Source organism: Aythya marila (assembly GCF_965140915.1).
Source record: "Aythya marila genome assembly, chromosome: Z".
Lineage (NCBI taxonomy): Eukaryota > Metazoa > Chordata > Aves > Anseriformes > Anatidae > Aythya > Aythya marila.
This window is the reverse complement of record NC_139080.1, coordinates 36,842,618-36,859,756: the sequence shown is the minus strand read 5'-3', so window position 1 is coordinate 36,859,756 and position 17,139 is coordinate 36,842,618. Positions and strand designations below refer to the sequence as shown.

General features: G+C 40.4%; 2 protein-coding genes across 3 annotated transcripts in view; one reads left to right on the top strand and one right to left on the bottom strand.

Annotated features, from left to right (window-relative positions):
* SLC24A2 (solute carrier family 24 member 2) overlaps positions 1-17,139 on the top strand; it is a 180,080-nt gene that overhangs the window by 142,438 nt on the left and 20,503 nt on the right. The gene's annotated exons all lie outside the window — the stretch shown is intronic.
* ACER2 (alkaline ceramidase 2) overlaps positions 40-17,139 on the bottom strand; it is a 38,140-nt gene continuing 21,040 nt past the window's right edge. The window contains exon 5 of one of the 2 annotated variants that reach the window (XM_082783254.1): positions 40-16,796. In XM_082783254.1, coding sequence (XP_082639380.1) covers positions 16,610-16,796 — 187 coding nt within the window. In that variant the 3' untranslated portion in view covers positions 40-16,609. The remainder of the gene's footprint in view (positions 16,797-17,139) is intronic. The other variant, XM_082783253.1, reaches the window with a different exon arrangement.

Below are 17,139 nucleotides of genomic sequence, written 5' to 3'. Positions count from 1 at the left end.
ACAGACCAAACACAAGTATTTTCCATCTGCTTTATTAGGCTGAGATAGTTTCACACTTTAAAAATCAGATACTGCAGGAAACCAGTGCAACATACTCTAAATGATAGGACACCCTCTGCTAAAACAGGTTTGAGGTAGATGGCATCTCTCAAATATAGCATTCCTGCTACCAGTGCCTCTTTAACCTGATACCATACACTCTTGTGCATTTCATCTTCCTTTTCATGACAGCTGGTGAAAACCCATGACAAATGATTATCTCTTGTCCCTGAGACATTTATCCAAAGAAACACATCGTGCATTTCCGTAAGTACTTCTTTTTACATTACTATGTCCTAAGGAAGGTCTTTCTGCTTTGGAGATAAAGAATGTTCTGACCTTAAGGCTGGAAAAGGGCTTTGTGTTACCCTGACTGTGGGATGCTATCTGGGTCAGGGGCAATACTGGGAATCCTGGGATTCACAGCACAGGGAGGGAAGCGGGGGAGCATAATGCCCCTTGAATATCTCTGGAGAACCATCTATCTACTTTACCTTCAGTGTCTTTGGCCAAACAACAATGGGGAAAGTTCAGAAAAGAGAACTCAGAGATAGCTTAAAGCTTCAGAGAGCACAACTCTGCCACCTGGGAGATGATCACCCCACGGTCACAGACAGAAGGGGTCAGGGGGAGAACAACATAGCAGGGAGAGAGATGCAAGACGTAGAAGGTAAAGGGGGGAGGAGGGGGATAGTCCACCTCTTGTTGGATTGCTGCTTTCAGAGGTTGTACCACGTGTGACAAACACTCGCTAGCCAACAACACAGGCTCAGGAAAGGATCTTGGTGAAGTAATATTTTATTTGTGATTGCAATGGCGGGCATCTCGCAAACAGGAGAGCGCTTGTATATGCAATTTTCACACCTTCTATGCCCCGTTTCTCAATGCTCGCTCTCTTCCCTGGTTCCTCAGTGTCTGGGTACTGCACATTTGCACACCGTCTGATGCTGGTCACTAGTTTCATACAAATATTATCAACCTTTAATACTTCCCTTTGTTTTTCTTATCTTTTGCAACCTTCTTACAGTTTTTAATGGCTTTTCAGCCTTTTGGTCACATACACCCGGTTAGTGCTTTTCCTTTGAATATCAATCTAGTACTTGTTTCCCTCCGTACATTGTGCAATCCCAGGAAGCAGCATGTCTGGCACTTCCTGTGCTTATGTTACCAATCCTGATGCAAAAACATTTTTGTTCCTACAGAAGAGAGCTGAAAACAAGATTAATCCATTAGTGAAGACAAAAGATTAAAAACATCCACAGATGAGTACAATTTGTCTGTGCAGTGCTTCTTAATGTACCAAAAGACTAGGGAGATAGTACATTGAGTTCAAATTCATTACTTTGCTGTAGGGAAAAAAAATCATCCTGTGGTATGATATTATGATATTGCTCATTTTATACAATCATTTCATCCTTGCAAGGTGTAATGAAGAAATATCCTGACAGTATGAAGTCCACTTCAGTCAAAATACTGGGGGATCAATAGGAAATACATTACCCAGATCTCTCAGTCTTCTCTGTTTCCTTTTAAAAAGTTCAATGATTTCTTAAGGAAACAAGGTGGGATACCTGTCTCTGAGCCTCTTACCATCAGGATTTTTTTCTACTATTTTACTCATTGGCTAGTTTCATTCAGATTTGACAGAATGGTGAAGGTGTTGAAGATAATGCAGTTCCCATGAGCTTCATGGAAGCAGTCACCTGAGGGCAAATGAAATGGTTGCTATCACATGCCTCTTCTTAAAATGAGGTGAAACACCTTCTGCACTATGAGACACGGAGAAGCCATGGAAGGGAGAATCAGAGACCTTATAAATACCTTATCAACACAAAGTCTCTCATTTTGTGTGTAAGACACAGAACTACAGAACATCTGACCTTATCAGTTCACAGAGCTCCATTTGCTTTCCTTGTTTGTCTGGCTGGCTTGTACAGTGACTAAAGTATCTCCTGTAACAGCAGTCCTGAAAGTAATATATGGGGCAAGGGACACTGTGAAGCATCAGAGGCTATGGGTTTGAACACATGGGATGTCTGCTACAAGTTCCTGCCCAAATCTCAGGCTGGCGGCTGGGGCCGGCACCACCCCAGAGGTGCACCAGCCATGGGCAGGTAGCATGGGGAGGAGGATTGATAGTTATCCCAGGTGATTTGGCAGTGCTGGGAATAAAATCAGCCTCCCAACAGGAAGCAATGTAAGAACTCCTCAACAAGGGGAAAAAAAAAACAGCTTGCATATCATGCTCCATTGTAATGGGTAACTTTTGGCCCACCCCTCTGCTGGTGCTGTACCACATACATCTGAGATGTGGTATGAACGTGGGTGGGTGAACCCACAAAAGTGTGGGTGAACATACATGAACATGTGGGTTTTTAAAGTACCATCAAAGGCTATTGGTTGTCAGAGACCTTTATTTGCTTAACAGGTTTCTTCAGCTAAAGTAGATGGAGAAACATCCTATATGTTAGGAAGCATTCTCTAACTCTTTATTTAAAAGACCATGGGGATTATGTTATGAAGGAAATTTAACACTTGATTTCTCTTATTGAAGATATCTGAAATAAAAAAAAGCAGAAAGATGACCTTTGTATCTGAATTGGATGGATGATGATATATTTGTAAAGTCATCCATTTTGGAAGGTTGCCTACTGGATTAATTGCCAGCCTTGTGATTAAAGTAGAGCCAAGCATATTTTGAGGGAGAAAAAAGATGAGCTCTCTCTCCCTAGTGATTAACTTCCATGGAAATGTATGGTTATCTGCCAGTCTCATTGGTTTTCTTATGGGTATCTAGTGGGAAAAGGATTAGACTCAATAGATGTTTATCGCAGCCTGAGGCTGATTGAATGTAGGAGGATCCTTGCAGCAAGTCTTCCCCCGCCAGTCACACAGTAATGGCTTCATGCGTTTGCATCATAAACCCTCACCAACTGAGTTTTTATTTTATTTTAAAGCCCAGCACCTCTTGCAGTGAGGAATGAATAATCTAGCTCACAGATTAGAAGCAGTCCTGTATGTTTTCAACAAACTCATTTTGACAACAGTGGCAGCACACCAAATTTAGCTCCAATAAACAGACTTCTATTTCCTATCTTGCCCTTGAAGAGCCTAAGAGAATTGCCAGATGCTTCCCCATGACTCTTCTAATTGCAGATTTGATGCCACGGGTACATCCCAGTGATGAAAGAAAGAGCACTGCTAACACTTAAAACCAGACATCCTCAACAAATGAAAATTACCACCACCTAAAACAACAAAATGCTCTCAGTAGTGCTCAGAAAGTTATTGCTAGACCCAACTAACCTCACAGACTGTATCTTAGTAGTTTACCATTCTTTATCTAGAAGCAAGCCCAATGAGATCTTTCTGAGGTACCCCTTACAGCCCTTACTACAATTACCCTGTAGAGATATTCATACTGCTAGGTCTATTTATGGTTTTCAGGAAATAAAAATGTCAGACTCTGTCCTGAATGACAAATACATTTGAGTCATTTGCAAACTGTACCAAACAGACCATGAAAGAAAAATAATTGTTGTCAACTATTGCTTCATTTTAAAATGCCTTTCCAGTGGAGGAATAAAGAGAAAAGGTTGTTATTGCAGGTCCTATTTGGTGCTGATAAGTTTCATGTGAAGACAACAGAGACTCAAATGACAGAATATTTGTATGACTTGGATGGAACTAAAATGTCTGTCAGGCTTTGCATCATCCATCATCCTTCTTGCTATCTGAAGAACAGCAGCAGCCAGAAGTCAGTCATATGATTGATGATAAATCTAGTGCAGGTAAACTTACAGGTGGTGCTAAGGTAAAGGCAAAAGCAAACGGTGAATATTTTGCTGCTTGGATTTAACCCTCCACTGGTCATTTATTTAGCCAGGAACAAAAACCATTACAGCCCCCATAACTTTTTTTATTAATCACATGAAATTTCGAGTTCCCATGTTTGTCCATTTCCTACAGTGACATTTCATGGTGTGGGAGCAACACCTGCAAAATCACAGCCTCAGAGCAACTCACTTCCCCTGGAGCTGTGCTAGGGGGATCACACAGATCACACCAATGGTTTTGGAAGGTCACATGGAGTGACTGAGCTGTTTGTGAGGTGCTCAGACGCAACAGCAGTTAGCAGCTATGATTAGCCTCCCTTCCCCCCCTTTTCCTCGCCACAAAGCTAAACAAAATGAACAATACCCACACTTCCTATAGAGTCCATAAGGTGAGATGTGAGAAAAACAAATTTGTCTGCGTATCATGGTTGCTTTCACTAGGTGAGTGATGAGAAGCAACAAAACTATAACATTTCCATATTTAACGGGAGTGGAACATCTTCCAGTTCTGAAAAAAAACACAATCCTGTGCCATAAGAAACAAAGTATCTATGCTACATGATATACGCGCTGTTTCATCTTTTCTATCAGCTATCATGCATCCTTTGTACTGTGGTAAATCTAGAAAGCAATGTCTCATCCATTCATTTCTGCTTTGAACTTGTAAAACCTATTAGATCTTTCTGTTTTTAAAACAAGGTCAACCTTTTAAGAAGCCCATTTGTACCATGACAAATAATTCCATACATGCCTACGTTCACCACAGTTTTCTGCTGTGTGAGTCATCCTACTCCTATAACATTTGGAGTCAAAGAAGGGAGGAGCAATGGTAACAGAGTAAAACTTGCAGATTGTTTCAGATTTTTCAATTAAGATGTCAGTCCTTTCCAGATAATGTGGTTATTGCTAGGTACAGCTTAAGCATCAATCATGTATTCCATTATGCCACTTCTGCCTAAAATAAAAAGAACACAGAGACAGCTCTGCACAGGGAGAGCCTGATGCAGGCTCCCACTGAATACTTTACCTGGCACGGTGGTTAATTTCAGAGCAACTTCCACAGTCCAGGGATTTTTTCAGTATTATTTTTCACAGTATCATGATGGTATAACCCACCAATTCAAGGTAAATGATAACAAAAAGTGACAGTTCTTGTTGCATTTCTATCCCCTCCATTTTTTAATCCAGCTAAGGCACTAAATGGGCTGAAATTCCCAAGGTTGCAAATACTTCTGAAGCATGTGTGGGTCCAATAAATAACATAGCTAATGCAGCATGTGGGGCCTTTTCTGTGATACACACATTTGAACTGCCACAAATGCCAGTCAGAGATGCTAGGTGGAAGGGCTTCTGTGATCTTGCCCAGTCTGTCCTCCACTCTGTTACATTTGTCATTGCTGCCTATGCTATAGCTTAGATTACTGCAGTTACCAGTGAGTTACACAGACAATGAATTGCATTGCAAACACCATACCTAAGCTTAGAGAAAGAAATCAACAGATAGTACACATCTCTAGTGCTATATAAGCAAGAAACAAGCAGTGGTTAATTAAAATTGTAAGAATTATTTGTTTATCTAAATGCTCAGTTTTATTAGAAAAAAAGTAATTGAACACCATAGTAAAACCTAGTCCTTGCATCTAATTACTGACCAGCTAAAATATACATTTAAAAATTATGTTAATTACTCTCCTTTATTGTTGGTAATTATCAGCTATAAAGCAACATTTTATAGGGTCTGAGGACAGACAAATTTAGACTTATTACTGATTCCCTTCCCCCTTCCCCCCCCCCCAGTATAAAAATCAAAAGATTTAGCACTCAAAAAAAAAGGGGGGTGGGGGGTGGGGAGCACCTTTCTCTTTCTGTTTAGGCCCAGGGTGATCATTCCTTGTTGAGAGGTTTTTACATTACAGCTTACAATATAATTTCTAGTGCTTTGTACACTCTGTGCAATGCTCAGGAATAGCCAGCGTGCGCCTCACCCTGCGCTGGGTCTCATTGCCCTGGGCTCTGCAGCACCTCTGTGCTTTACTGCTAATTGCAGTGCCCTGTCAGGCACAGCCCCAGCTCCACTGCAATCACAACTGGTTATTAGGCTATGTAGGTATTACCAGGCCTCTGAGCACTATAGCTAGGAACTGCCACCAGTAACAACGGGTTAGAAAGTATCATGTGTATCCTGTCTGTATTAGTTTTCAGTTCCACAGTCACTGTAAAGCAGCCACTGGACAGGCAGAGAATTGAAGACTGAATAGCTGCTGCCATAGATACTGCCTTAGAAGCCAGGCCATAGCCATTTTATTTGTGCAGAGAGAAAGAGAGATTGGAAAAGAGAAGTTCAAAGAAGTGTTGGATTGGACAACCACATATCAGGGTAACAAGCAAAACAGAATGGCAAGATTGGAGGAAAAATCACTGAAGAGTGAGTCCAAAGGACAAAGCTGCTGGGTCCCACAGCCTCTGTAAATCACAATGAACACTCTCACCAACATCAATTACAATGCTGTCTTCTTTTTAGCTTCCTGTATGTTTTCCTCTGTACTGCTTTTCTCCCTTTGTGCAGACAAGCTAAAAAACATAACCATTCTACTCTGGTGTGCTGGGCTCTTCCACTCCCCGGACTAATTATACCTTTCCCTCAGTGGAAATACATAGTGCTGTCCATCACAATTTGGGAAATGACATGAAATAAACACAGAGCGTGAAGTAAGCACTGAGCATTTGTTTGACAGATGTAAAAGATGTAGCTGCCCCTTTCCTGGGTGCCTTGCTTCATGCCCTGAAGGCATCGTTCCCTGTCATTATCTCTGTTCCTCTCACTTGTGCCTGTGGAGACGACTGCTGCTTTCCCAGTCTGCTGCTCATGAACTCATCTGAGTAAAGACACCCTGTGGTGGAAACCTGGTGCAGGTTTCCTTATCTCTAAACCTCTGATGTATGCACCTCATTTTGAGAAGGGCACATTCCTGCAGCTCTAAAAGAAGCATACACTCTCTGGGAATTGATATCATGCTGTAATTTAGAACCAGGAGACAAGAGATGGAAAGGACTTAATTCTGAATAAGTGGAGGGACACTCAAACTCCCTGATGATCTGTCTGAGTTCTGTGCATGGATTGTGGGATCTGGATACATACAACTATCACATGAATATGATATACCAGTCCAGTCCCATTGGTCATTTGTTTTTCAAGGCACTGGAAGCCTCTGCTTCATGCCACCTTTCAAAAGTGGGACTGTACCTTAACATAGCCACACCAAAAAATAAAAATAAAAAAAAAAAAATCAACAGCTCCATGAATGCCAGGAAAACCAAAAGTTATGGCATTTAGAGATGGAGAGCTCAGGATGCATTGTACTAGCATTGCAACTTACAAAGCTGAAGACTTCTGACAAAACTCAGAAGTATTAAAGAGCATATATTGAGGGGCAAGGAGTAGGCGAGTAGGCTAGGACAGATTATGGTCTTGTTCATGGGTTTAACATTTCGTTCTTCCAATGCCCCTGATGACTGCCAAGTGTTTACAGAAACCAAGATAAAACATCCTATTTTGTAAAACTGGAAAGGGCATGTTCCAGAAACAGATTGCTTCAGCCCAGGTGATGAAATAATCTATTGTTTGCATTGCTACCTCTTGCGTTGACTTTTTCCAAATACTATAATGAGACTTCAGAGATAGCTGCCATTGCATGCTCCCTTTTTCTGGGTCAGGTTTTATTTGGACAGAAGAAGTGGATTTAGTTAAACTCATGTTATCCCTGCAACTATTTGTTTTTACAGGATGATGTAATAGGCATCACATAATTTAGTGAGTACCTTTGGTGATGTTTTATTTCCTTTTTCTTTCCTCTATTATTATTTTTTATGGTTTAATTTAGAAGATAAACCTAAGCTGGAATCTTCGCAGACTTTGCCAGACTCATGCCTTTTACTATAGTTTGCACAGGTGGAAAATTAGCTGGCACATTAACCAGGGTGCTTCAGCACTCTTAAAGCTCTGACACAGCCAGAAACGTGAGTGCAGGACCAGCAGAGAGGCCTTCCCCCACTGCAACCTTCTTATTTCTACAATATAAACGTGCTGATAGTGAGACACTTGCAGCCTGCTTGTCCAGTGGTCCTTCTGTTCTGATTGGAACCAAGAGCAGATGTGGGTACTTGGAGCACAGCAAGTTTTGAAGAACAAGCTAGACAGGTGTTTTCCTGGGATACTTTGAAGGGCTGACTCTGCTTTTGAGCTGCTGGTGGTTTAGGTGACTTATGAAGAACCCTCCCGGACCTATTTTCCTATAACTTCTTGAAAGCAGACTTCATACATTGCTGTCTCAGTCAACCATGCTCATTTTAGCAAGCAAGATCAGCAAAGATTTAGCAAAGCAATTAGCAGAGATAGCCCAGGCACCCCAGTCAGCAAGAGAGACTACACCACTCCTCTGCGGAGACACTGTGCAGCTGGGACAGTTATCTGGTTATCTGTTTGCTCAGCACTCTGTGATCACTGCTCAGTGTGCTGCCAGGTAAGCCGACCACGTCCCTGTAGACAGACGCATAATGAGCACATCACTCCAACACACTCGTGTGGAGAATCACAGTGCAGTGCTGGATGGGTTTCTTCAATAAAATAGGTCATGTTCCTTCCCCACAGTCCTTACAATTCCCACTTCTCCTTTGAGTTTTTTCCTTTTGCAGTCTGTCTCTAAGCAGCTGTCTGCTTACGACTTTTTCCCTTTTACCTACCAGTAAGGCTGCCATTCACGGCTTGCTTCCCATTTCTCTCATAAGCAACTTAGTTTCTTATTGTCAGTGGAACAATTCCCTGAGCTCACAGTCATTTCCTCCACAGCCCTCTCTTTTTATTAAAATAATAATAATAATTGAAACTGAAATGTATTTAAATAAATTTATATTTTTTAAAAAGTCACAGGGATGTCTTTCAGCTCCTTATGGGCTCTTTAAGGGCTAGGGAGGCTCCTTCTGGCACCCTGCAAAAGAGGCTGTGAAGTTTCTTCTTGCCTGGGCAGCATGCGGGAAGTCCTGAGACAGCCAGAGCTCACCCCACCACAGCTTATGCTACCAGCCATTTGGGACATCAGCATCTGGGAGCTTAGTGAAGAGGAAAACCAGCAGTTAACATGCAGAGTGTCTCCAAAGGCTCTCCCATAGAATAAGAAGACGTTGTGCCAGAACCCAGAACCCAGCTGCACTCAAGCTGGCTGCCCATGCCTCTGAGTCTCTCCTGCTTGTGTCCACTCCTCCTGCCCTTCAGACTGGTGCTTTTGTTTTCTGCACACAGTTTGTTCACAACTTGAACAAACCAGGTGGAAATGACCTCTTTCCATACCCTTGCTAGAAATAATGGAGATCTAGGATCACAGGGCAATTGCAGCATCTAGCAGAGGATGATACAGGACATGAACTTAAATAACAACTGGAGGCATAACAGAATGAGAATTCAATCGTTAGTTCAGCAAAACCATATAGGCAGGCCTTTTATTTTTTTTACAGTTCAGTAATAATCAGGCCAATCAGATACTGGGTAATGCCAGAGACACAAGGTAGGGAAGATAGGACAATGTCTGAAAAACCTGTGAGATGCTATGAGACTAAGCTTTAAACCTCATGTTTAATTACCTTATTGGGTATTACCCTATCCAATTGTCTTACACAGATCAAGATATCTTTATTAATAGTCATTGAAGTAATAAAACAGTTTTTGCACAGATGGCATTCCTCCAGCCTAGAACTTGTGCTTTCCAAATCTCTCAAGTCTGCTCTGTGAGGTTCATCTTTTTTTATAACCTATTCAGACAGAAAATACTGTCTCCCTATCTGCTTTTATCTTTTTATATCAGTCTATTTTTTTTCACACATTTGTTTTCATTTTGTACTTAAAACATTTACTGATAATGTATCTTTTATCACAAGAATTTGCCATGCCCTGTCTGCATTGCATTGTTTTATTCTTGACCAAAATGTTTTATGTTTTATCCAGTCCTGTTCAAGTAATTCAAAAAGCACTTCTAGACTCTTTGGATTCCTTGAATTCTCCAGGTTTCCTGCTCATATGAAGGTTATACAGAACATGAGCACTAAAACAACATTTTTAGAATTTTATTCTTGCTCTTGTGAGTTGCAGATATGTTCCTTCCTTTTTTTTTTAGCGTGTATTAAGCTGGTTACTTTGTAAGCATAAGAATATGTATCATATAATTTATGTGATAAACAAATAATACATTTTGCAGGATTAACTGAATTAACAAAATCCATGAAAAAAAAAAAATAATAAGGGGACTATACTTACTTTGGCATTGAGGGAGGAATCCTGACATAAATAAATATATTTGGGATAATGTGAAGAAAGACAGAACCATAGTACTTCTCAATATTTTGTGAGATGCTACAGAGAGGACTCAGAGTAACTCCTCTGGCAACTTTTCAAAGTTAATTGAGATTATTTAAGTAGACATTTTCAGACTCTGGTAGAAGTAGGCATAAAAATTAATGAACTCAAAGAATTCTAGTCAAACATATACACAAGAGACATGGTTAGCTACTAAGTTATGTAGGAAAATTGCAGATTTCAGATCTCATTTTAGAATTCTAAAGACAATGCAGAAAAGTAGGTTGTATACTTTAAAAAGGAGTCTGTTTTTTGACACTTTAAAAGCTGACACTGAGGACTTCAGAAAGACAAATGCTGTTGTGTCACAGACTGAACCAATTAACATATGTGATAATGTGACAGATACAATCTAGTTTCTAAGTTGGCAGTCAAGTGTGTCATGGTCAGCAAGAAGTTATGCCATACAGCATGTTTTCTCTCACTTAGTCACTTGGGGCACCCTCTTCCAAATTAAATTGTGATCCAGGGGGGAACACTTGAGACCCCTAAAATAATTACAATGATGAATGGAGGAGTGCATCAGGTCTCCTGCAGTATGGGAAAGTATGTGGACTAAGTTAGGAGAATTCACGCACACAGAGGTCTAGTAGCCATGGCTGTGCTTACAGGAAACGGGCAGAAGCACGGACAATTTACAAAGCCCAGTCTCTCTGGAGAACACATATGCTCTTATTTACAGTTAGTAAGTCTGATTGCCCTGGCAGAGACTAAGTCCTCATCTACATCTCTGTCCACAGCTCATTTTGTGTCCAGCCCGCGTGCATAAGCATAGAAATGAGTGGGAAAACATTTAGTTGTCTCATTCCCTGGGCTGCCACCAACCACCCCTGGGACACTTCTTGTCCCAGGGCAGGATCAGCAGCTATGCCTATGACCTACAAGACTGTTTCTCCAACTGCTCCTTAAACATCTATCTCCATCAAAAGAGAGAAGCTCTGAGCCTCCAGTCACTCTATCCCAATGCCTTCTTCACCTCATTTCTCCTCAGGCCCAGTCTGTACCTTTGCAAGCTCCCTTCTGCAGACTTACAACCCGTAAAGGCCCACCTCACACTGTCTTTTAAGGCTGACTGAGCCTATTTCTCCATATAGGCCAGGTTCCTCCAACTAATTCTCATTGCTATCCTTTTCCAGACACTCTTCAGCCATTTCCTGCTTCCTTTTGAAGTTTGGTGTCCGTGAGTAGTCCAGCTCCCCAGTCACATTGTAAAAAACTAACACCAGGCAGAGGGAAAGGATTTCTGACTGATTTACAGGTCTGATTTTCTCCCAGTGATGTTGTATTTTTTTCCTTTTTAATGCAGTGATGTCACATTGCATTATATTTGGCTTCTGATTTACTAATCCTTCAGTTTCTTGCAAGAACTGTTCCTTCCCTAGTTTTTCTGCAACCAGCATTGTTGATGATGCCTATATATAATCCTTCACTATTACTCAATTTTGATTTATTTTCTACAATCCAGCAAGCTGCATTTGGATTGCAGACCTATTTTTAATGGTGCTCATAGATCTTCCCAGACTTCAGTTTACCAATACCTTCCATGTGGCTATTACTGAACGACTAAAGGCAAGCTGACCAAAAGATCCTGCTGAATGTCACTTGACACCTTTTTCTGGCTTGATAATAGACCACTGAGAACAGCCCAGAAGCAGCTATCGAAACGATTTCACACTAATCCACAGAATTTTCATCAAACCCAGATTTTCTAGCACTTTTATAATAACATCCTGTCAAACAATGCTAGAAATCTTATCAGTGTCAAAAATCTAACGTAATACCGTTTTCTTCCATAGTCACGGGGACTGCAAATACCCTTTTGCAGAAGAAAACTAAATTAGGCAGACACAATTTGCTCTTGACAAACTCCTACTCACCTCCTTGCTATATGCTGGGAGTTTGCAAACAACATTTTTTTTTTTTTCATTGTTCCTGAGTTTGCAGGCACAGAAGGCCTTTATATTTCTGTCTTGCTCAGCTGGCACTGTGTTTAACTGAAAGCCAGAAGGGTGTATGGTGATCTAAGACTTTCGATTGTCCCTTTTTGGGAAGCATCTGAAGATGCTTAAAGATCCTCTTAAGATTGGGGAAAACAGCAGGTTCCTGAATGTTACAAAGAAGTAGTTCTGCCATCTCTGGAACACAAGCCTGTGAAACTCCTTCCTACAGCTCTTTCCCATGTGTAACCAGTTAGGGATGCTGTAAACTGATATGAGCCGCAATTAAAGCCCATCCAGAACCTGAACATCAGTCTGGTTTCCTCCCTGGGTCGGTTTCTGGTTTTTAATAACAAGGTTCATGGGGCAGCTTGTCTCACAGGCCTGGCTTCTCTACCTATTTTTTTACACAGCCCAAAGGAAATTATCTCTACAGCTCTTCTCTCTGTCAGATTTGGTCAAAATATGACAGGAGCTCTGAATTTGTCAGAAAAATGCAGTGTTCCCCTTCTTTCCACAAGAAACAACATCAATAGTTTCCAGACAGAGCAGGCTGAGTGACAGAACAATGTATGAGCCAATCCACCAGGTGTTTGTGACACCTTGCCAACTACAAACATCAACCGAGTGTGTAATGTTCTGGAATTACAGCTACACTTTCACAACAGTTTCAAACTCAACAGTGGCTTATGGGGATCCACAAATGTTTCAGAGAAGGTTTTTCTGTGGAGCTGGATGAACTTTGGTAACAGGGAAGCAAGAAGGGAGAAGTAGGTAGAAAGAGAATTGTTTCCCTAAGTTGAGAGCACTATCTTCGGTAATGAATGCTGGAGATTTGCACTTTGTTCTCTCAGACGTACTCATTCAGGCACACTTTTCCAGATTTGTGTTAATACGGTCCACTCATTTTTAGATGTTTCTTGCTACTCATCCCAGTTGCAAGTGCTTGCAAGTGAATCAAGTACTTGTTCTACTCAGTGATTACTTTGCTTGGCAAACTGATTTTTTTTTTATTTTTTATTTTGCCATCTAATGCAGAGTTTCTCCTCCTCTAAACTGTTCTTACCTTTGTGAAAGAGAAGTTACCCTCACTATCGACCATCCTGCTTCGAAGTATTATATTGGCAGCTGCATTCCTCTCCACAAACATGATACATGAAAAGGCAAACAGCATTTGTTCTGAATACGATTTAATGTTGCAAAGTATTACATGCTTTCCACAAATATTCAGTATACAGACTTCAACTGAGATGGAAAACAAAACAAAATAAAACAACCCCTTATATACTATTTACTGTATTCTTAGTAACTGTGAATTGGGCAAGTGTTTGCCATTGCTTGAGAGCTAAGCATCCTTTCTTAAATACTGTTAAAGCTTAACATTCAAGGAATGATGGATATCACACACCAATATACAGAACCTACATTATGCCCAACACATTACTGCATCCCACTAGTTAAACTAAAATACTAATTGAACCTTTCATCCAGGAACCCAATCGCTTCCCGCCAGCAATGGAAGAAAGAATTCCAGGATTTTAAAAGCTGAGGGTGCAGATACATCACTTCATACTCCAGTATAATATGGCTATTTGTGCGCTTCTCTATTCATCTGTATGATCAGGGCAGTGCACAAACCCTTAGTGTGCCAATCACATACTTCTTTGGGTACTGATGTTATCCTGAATTGGAGCCTTAGTCCAAAATATAATCTCTAAAGCTGAGAATCTGGTAAAAACTGCGTGTTTTTTTCTTTTTGGAAATAAAGGTGGCTTTTGCCAGAACATTTAAGTTAATATTAACTTAAGGTAAAGTGCAATAACTGTATCTAAAAATGCTGGACTGCTGTTACAAAAGAAAAACTCCTAATCAGTTCTACAGTGGAGTTCTGCACAACAGATAGAGATGTTTGTTAACAGAATCTCTCTGAACAATATGAAGGTTAGAGATCAGTCAGTAAATATGCAGGAGATGATTCTTGGCCTGTACCTGCATACATTCACTTCTGCAGGAGCTGAATGCACTGCTGCCATTTTTTAAGTTATAAAATCACTTATTTGTGAGCAGTAAGACTCTAAAGGGCAGAAAACAGCAGTTGTTAGGAGGTGGATTAGAACCCTTTAAGTCAGTTTTCCTTCAGATAAAATATTAAGTAGGAAGGCTCCAGTCATTTTGAACAGTACATACATCTGCAGTTACTAATTCCCCAAACAATACTGAAAATAACTTATTTATTGTAACATAATAATTTAATAAACAATATTGCAGAAATCTTACTCAAAGTAGGGCCATGTCAGGCAACCTTAACTGGGTTCCAGCCAGTAAGCCTATCTGTATAAGGTTCTCATCATAAGATTAATACCTGAGAAGTGTTTGAAACTGAGCATTTCATATTTATGGAGAGAGGAAGAAAAAAGGAAAAAAGCAACTGTCTTTCAATGAGTAGCAACCATTACTGTGTGAATTGTTACAAAGTTTGTTTCATACAAAAAGTGTTCAAAAAACACATTTCTCCCAGACAAATCTACTAGCAAGTGGTATAAATTTTCATTGTTCCAGTGAAGTAAACAGATTTGACTGCTTTTGTGATCCATTAATCAATCTGAGAGTAGGCTACTTACCCGCTTTGAAGTTCTCAAGAAGTTATCTTTACTAACAACTTGGGTTTAAGTGTAATAGCATACACCTCAGAAAACATACACTTGTTTTCTGTGCATAAATTTGAATACAAAAGTTATCTGAAAGTTTTCACAATGCTTGAAAAGCTAATTAACCCCAAAGTTCTTGTTAAAAGCCATTTTCCTAAAGATGATACTGTATACAGTATGTTTTCACACTGAGGAAAAGTAAGTATAACATGAGACTTACTAGCAAAGCACAGAGGAAATATTATTTCCTGGTCTAGTACTCAAAAAAGAAATAGCACTTTACTAAAGATGTACATCCAAATCCTTAACCTGCTTACAGTTCTGGTATTTGGAGGAATGTAAGCAGACCCCATGTTCTCCAAGACTGCAGCTGTTACAGCTACAACTCCTAAGATTTAAAAAAAAAAAAAACAAAACACACCTTCACTTTGCATCATTTTGTTATCAGACCTAGTGTTAATAGCTTGCAAGAACCATAGCAATTCCTGAACCTCAGTCTCAAAGTACAATATTAAAACTGGATCTAAACATCCCTTATCTTTACAAAACAAGCTGAAAACAAACAGAAAACCTGAATCTACTATTCCTTTGTAGGAATGCCAGACTGAATGTCGCATTTCATCGATTATTCAAATCTAATTTTTATCTTTGTTTTTAAGAAGTTATCTACATGTCCTGGTTTCAGGAAATTAACTCTGTCCTAACTGAAACCAGGATACTACGTTATCTACTTTTCCCTAAATATAACTAGCGGAGCACTGGACTATTGTTCATGTCACTTTGCAAAACTTTGGTGAGAAGTTAACTCTCAAATTAGACATAGAGCTAGGCACGTAGGAATCTTAATAATTTAACCACACTGTCTGTCAGTCCTTGCTGACCTGTGCTCTGATGGAAGTTAATCCTCACACTTCCGTGTGAGTTTCAATGACAAACTGAAGACCAAATGTGTCTGCAGAGGTAGAAAGGGATTTCCATAACATTCCTGTAAGAAGAAAATATGCAGTATACAAATGTCCACAGATCAGTGGAAATACAGAAACTTTAAAACCCCCTGAATTCCTGTTTAGTTTTAGGGACTGAATCTTTTGTCAGCTATTTTCAGTTTTACACTGCCTAACTGCACTGATCCAGATGCCCAGTGATAATCACTTTGCACAGGTCTCCTGCTGTACTTGGGGAAACAACCACATGCTCTGTGATTCAAGCTGATGCACACACACCCAGCCTCCCCATGTTACCCTCCTGGCTGGGAGGAACATGTGCTCTGAGCACACTCTTGTGGTCGTGTGCAAGTACATCCAAATGACAGCTGAGAAGGACACAAAGATGGCATGTAGGCATCTTTGACAGACTTCTTTTACAAGGAAGGCCTCGAGCCAAGAGTTAACAAAAGTAAATCAAGCACCGGAAGTGACCTACTGCAGAAACATCATTTCTTGACCCTGATATTTGGAAATAACTTTCATCAAGTGAAATGCTACATTAAAAACAAAGTGCAAAATAGAGTCAACCAGAGAAGACCAGAAAGTTGTTACTTTAGTATTCAAGAGCCTCCACCTTCCTGCCGTCTCTCTCATCTCCAGAAAGAGGGGAAAGAACACACTTGCCATGTGTTTCTATGACACCTGGAAGTGCTGCATATCTGAAAAAGAGGATAAAATACAACCCTATTCACTTATCATTATTTAGATACTGTCTGTGCTGGAATGTAAGTTGAAAATCCATCCCATTCTGTGGCTAACTTCATGTGATTTTCACAGCTGACTTCTTGTGCGCGCAGAGGAGGGTGACGTAGGGAACGCCGATGAATGCCCATCTCTCACTGGGCCAGAACTTTATGACAGGGCCCTGCTCAGGGATCTCAGAGGCAGCGTCAAAGTAAGCGAAACAGACACAGCCGAGGTACGCCGCAAGGCAAATCAAAATGTGCCTGAAAATAGACACCCCCCCCAGAAAAAAAAGAAAAGTTCAGTAACATGAACAAAACTTCAGTAAAGCTATCAAACACATCATTATTCTTTAAAATCAGTCTGTCCTTCACCTTCTTCCCCAAATCCCCCATAGGGCTGTTGCATACCCTCTGCCTGCAGGCAAAGAATACAGAGAATAAGGAAAACTACAAAACCCTAGCTTATCCTCAGTCTAAACCGTCTGCAGCTTTTTGGTCTCTTTCCACCTTACAGAGTTGGCCACAAATGCTGAGATTCAGCACTTTGGATAAGAGACCACAATTTGCTGGATGATAAAAGAGAAAAGGCATCAAAGCCATTCAC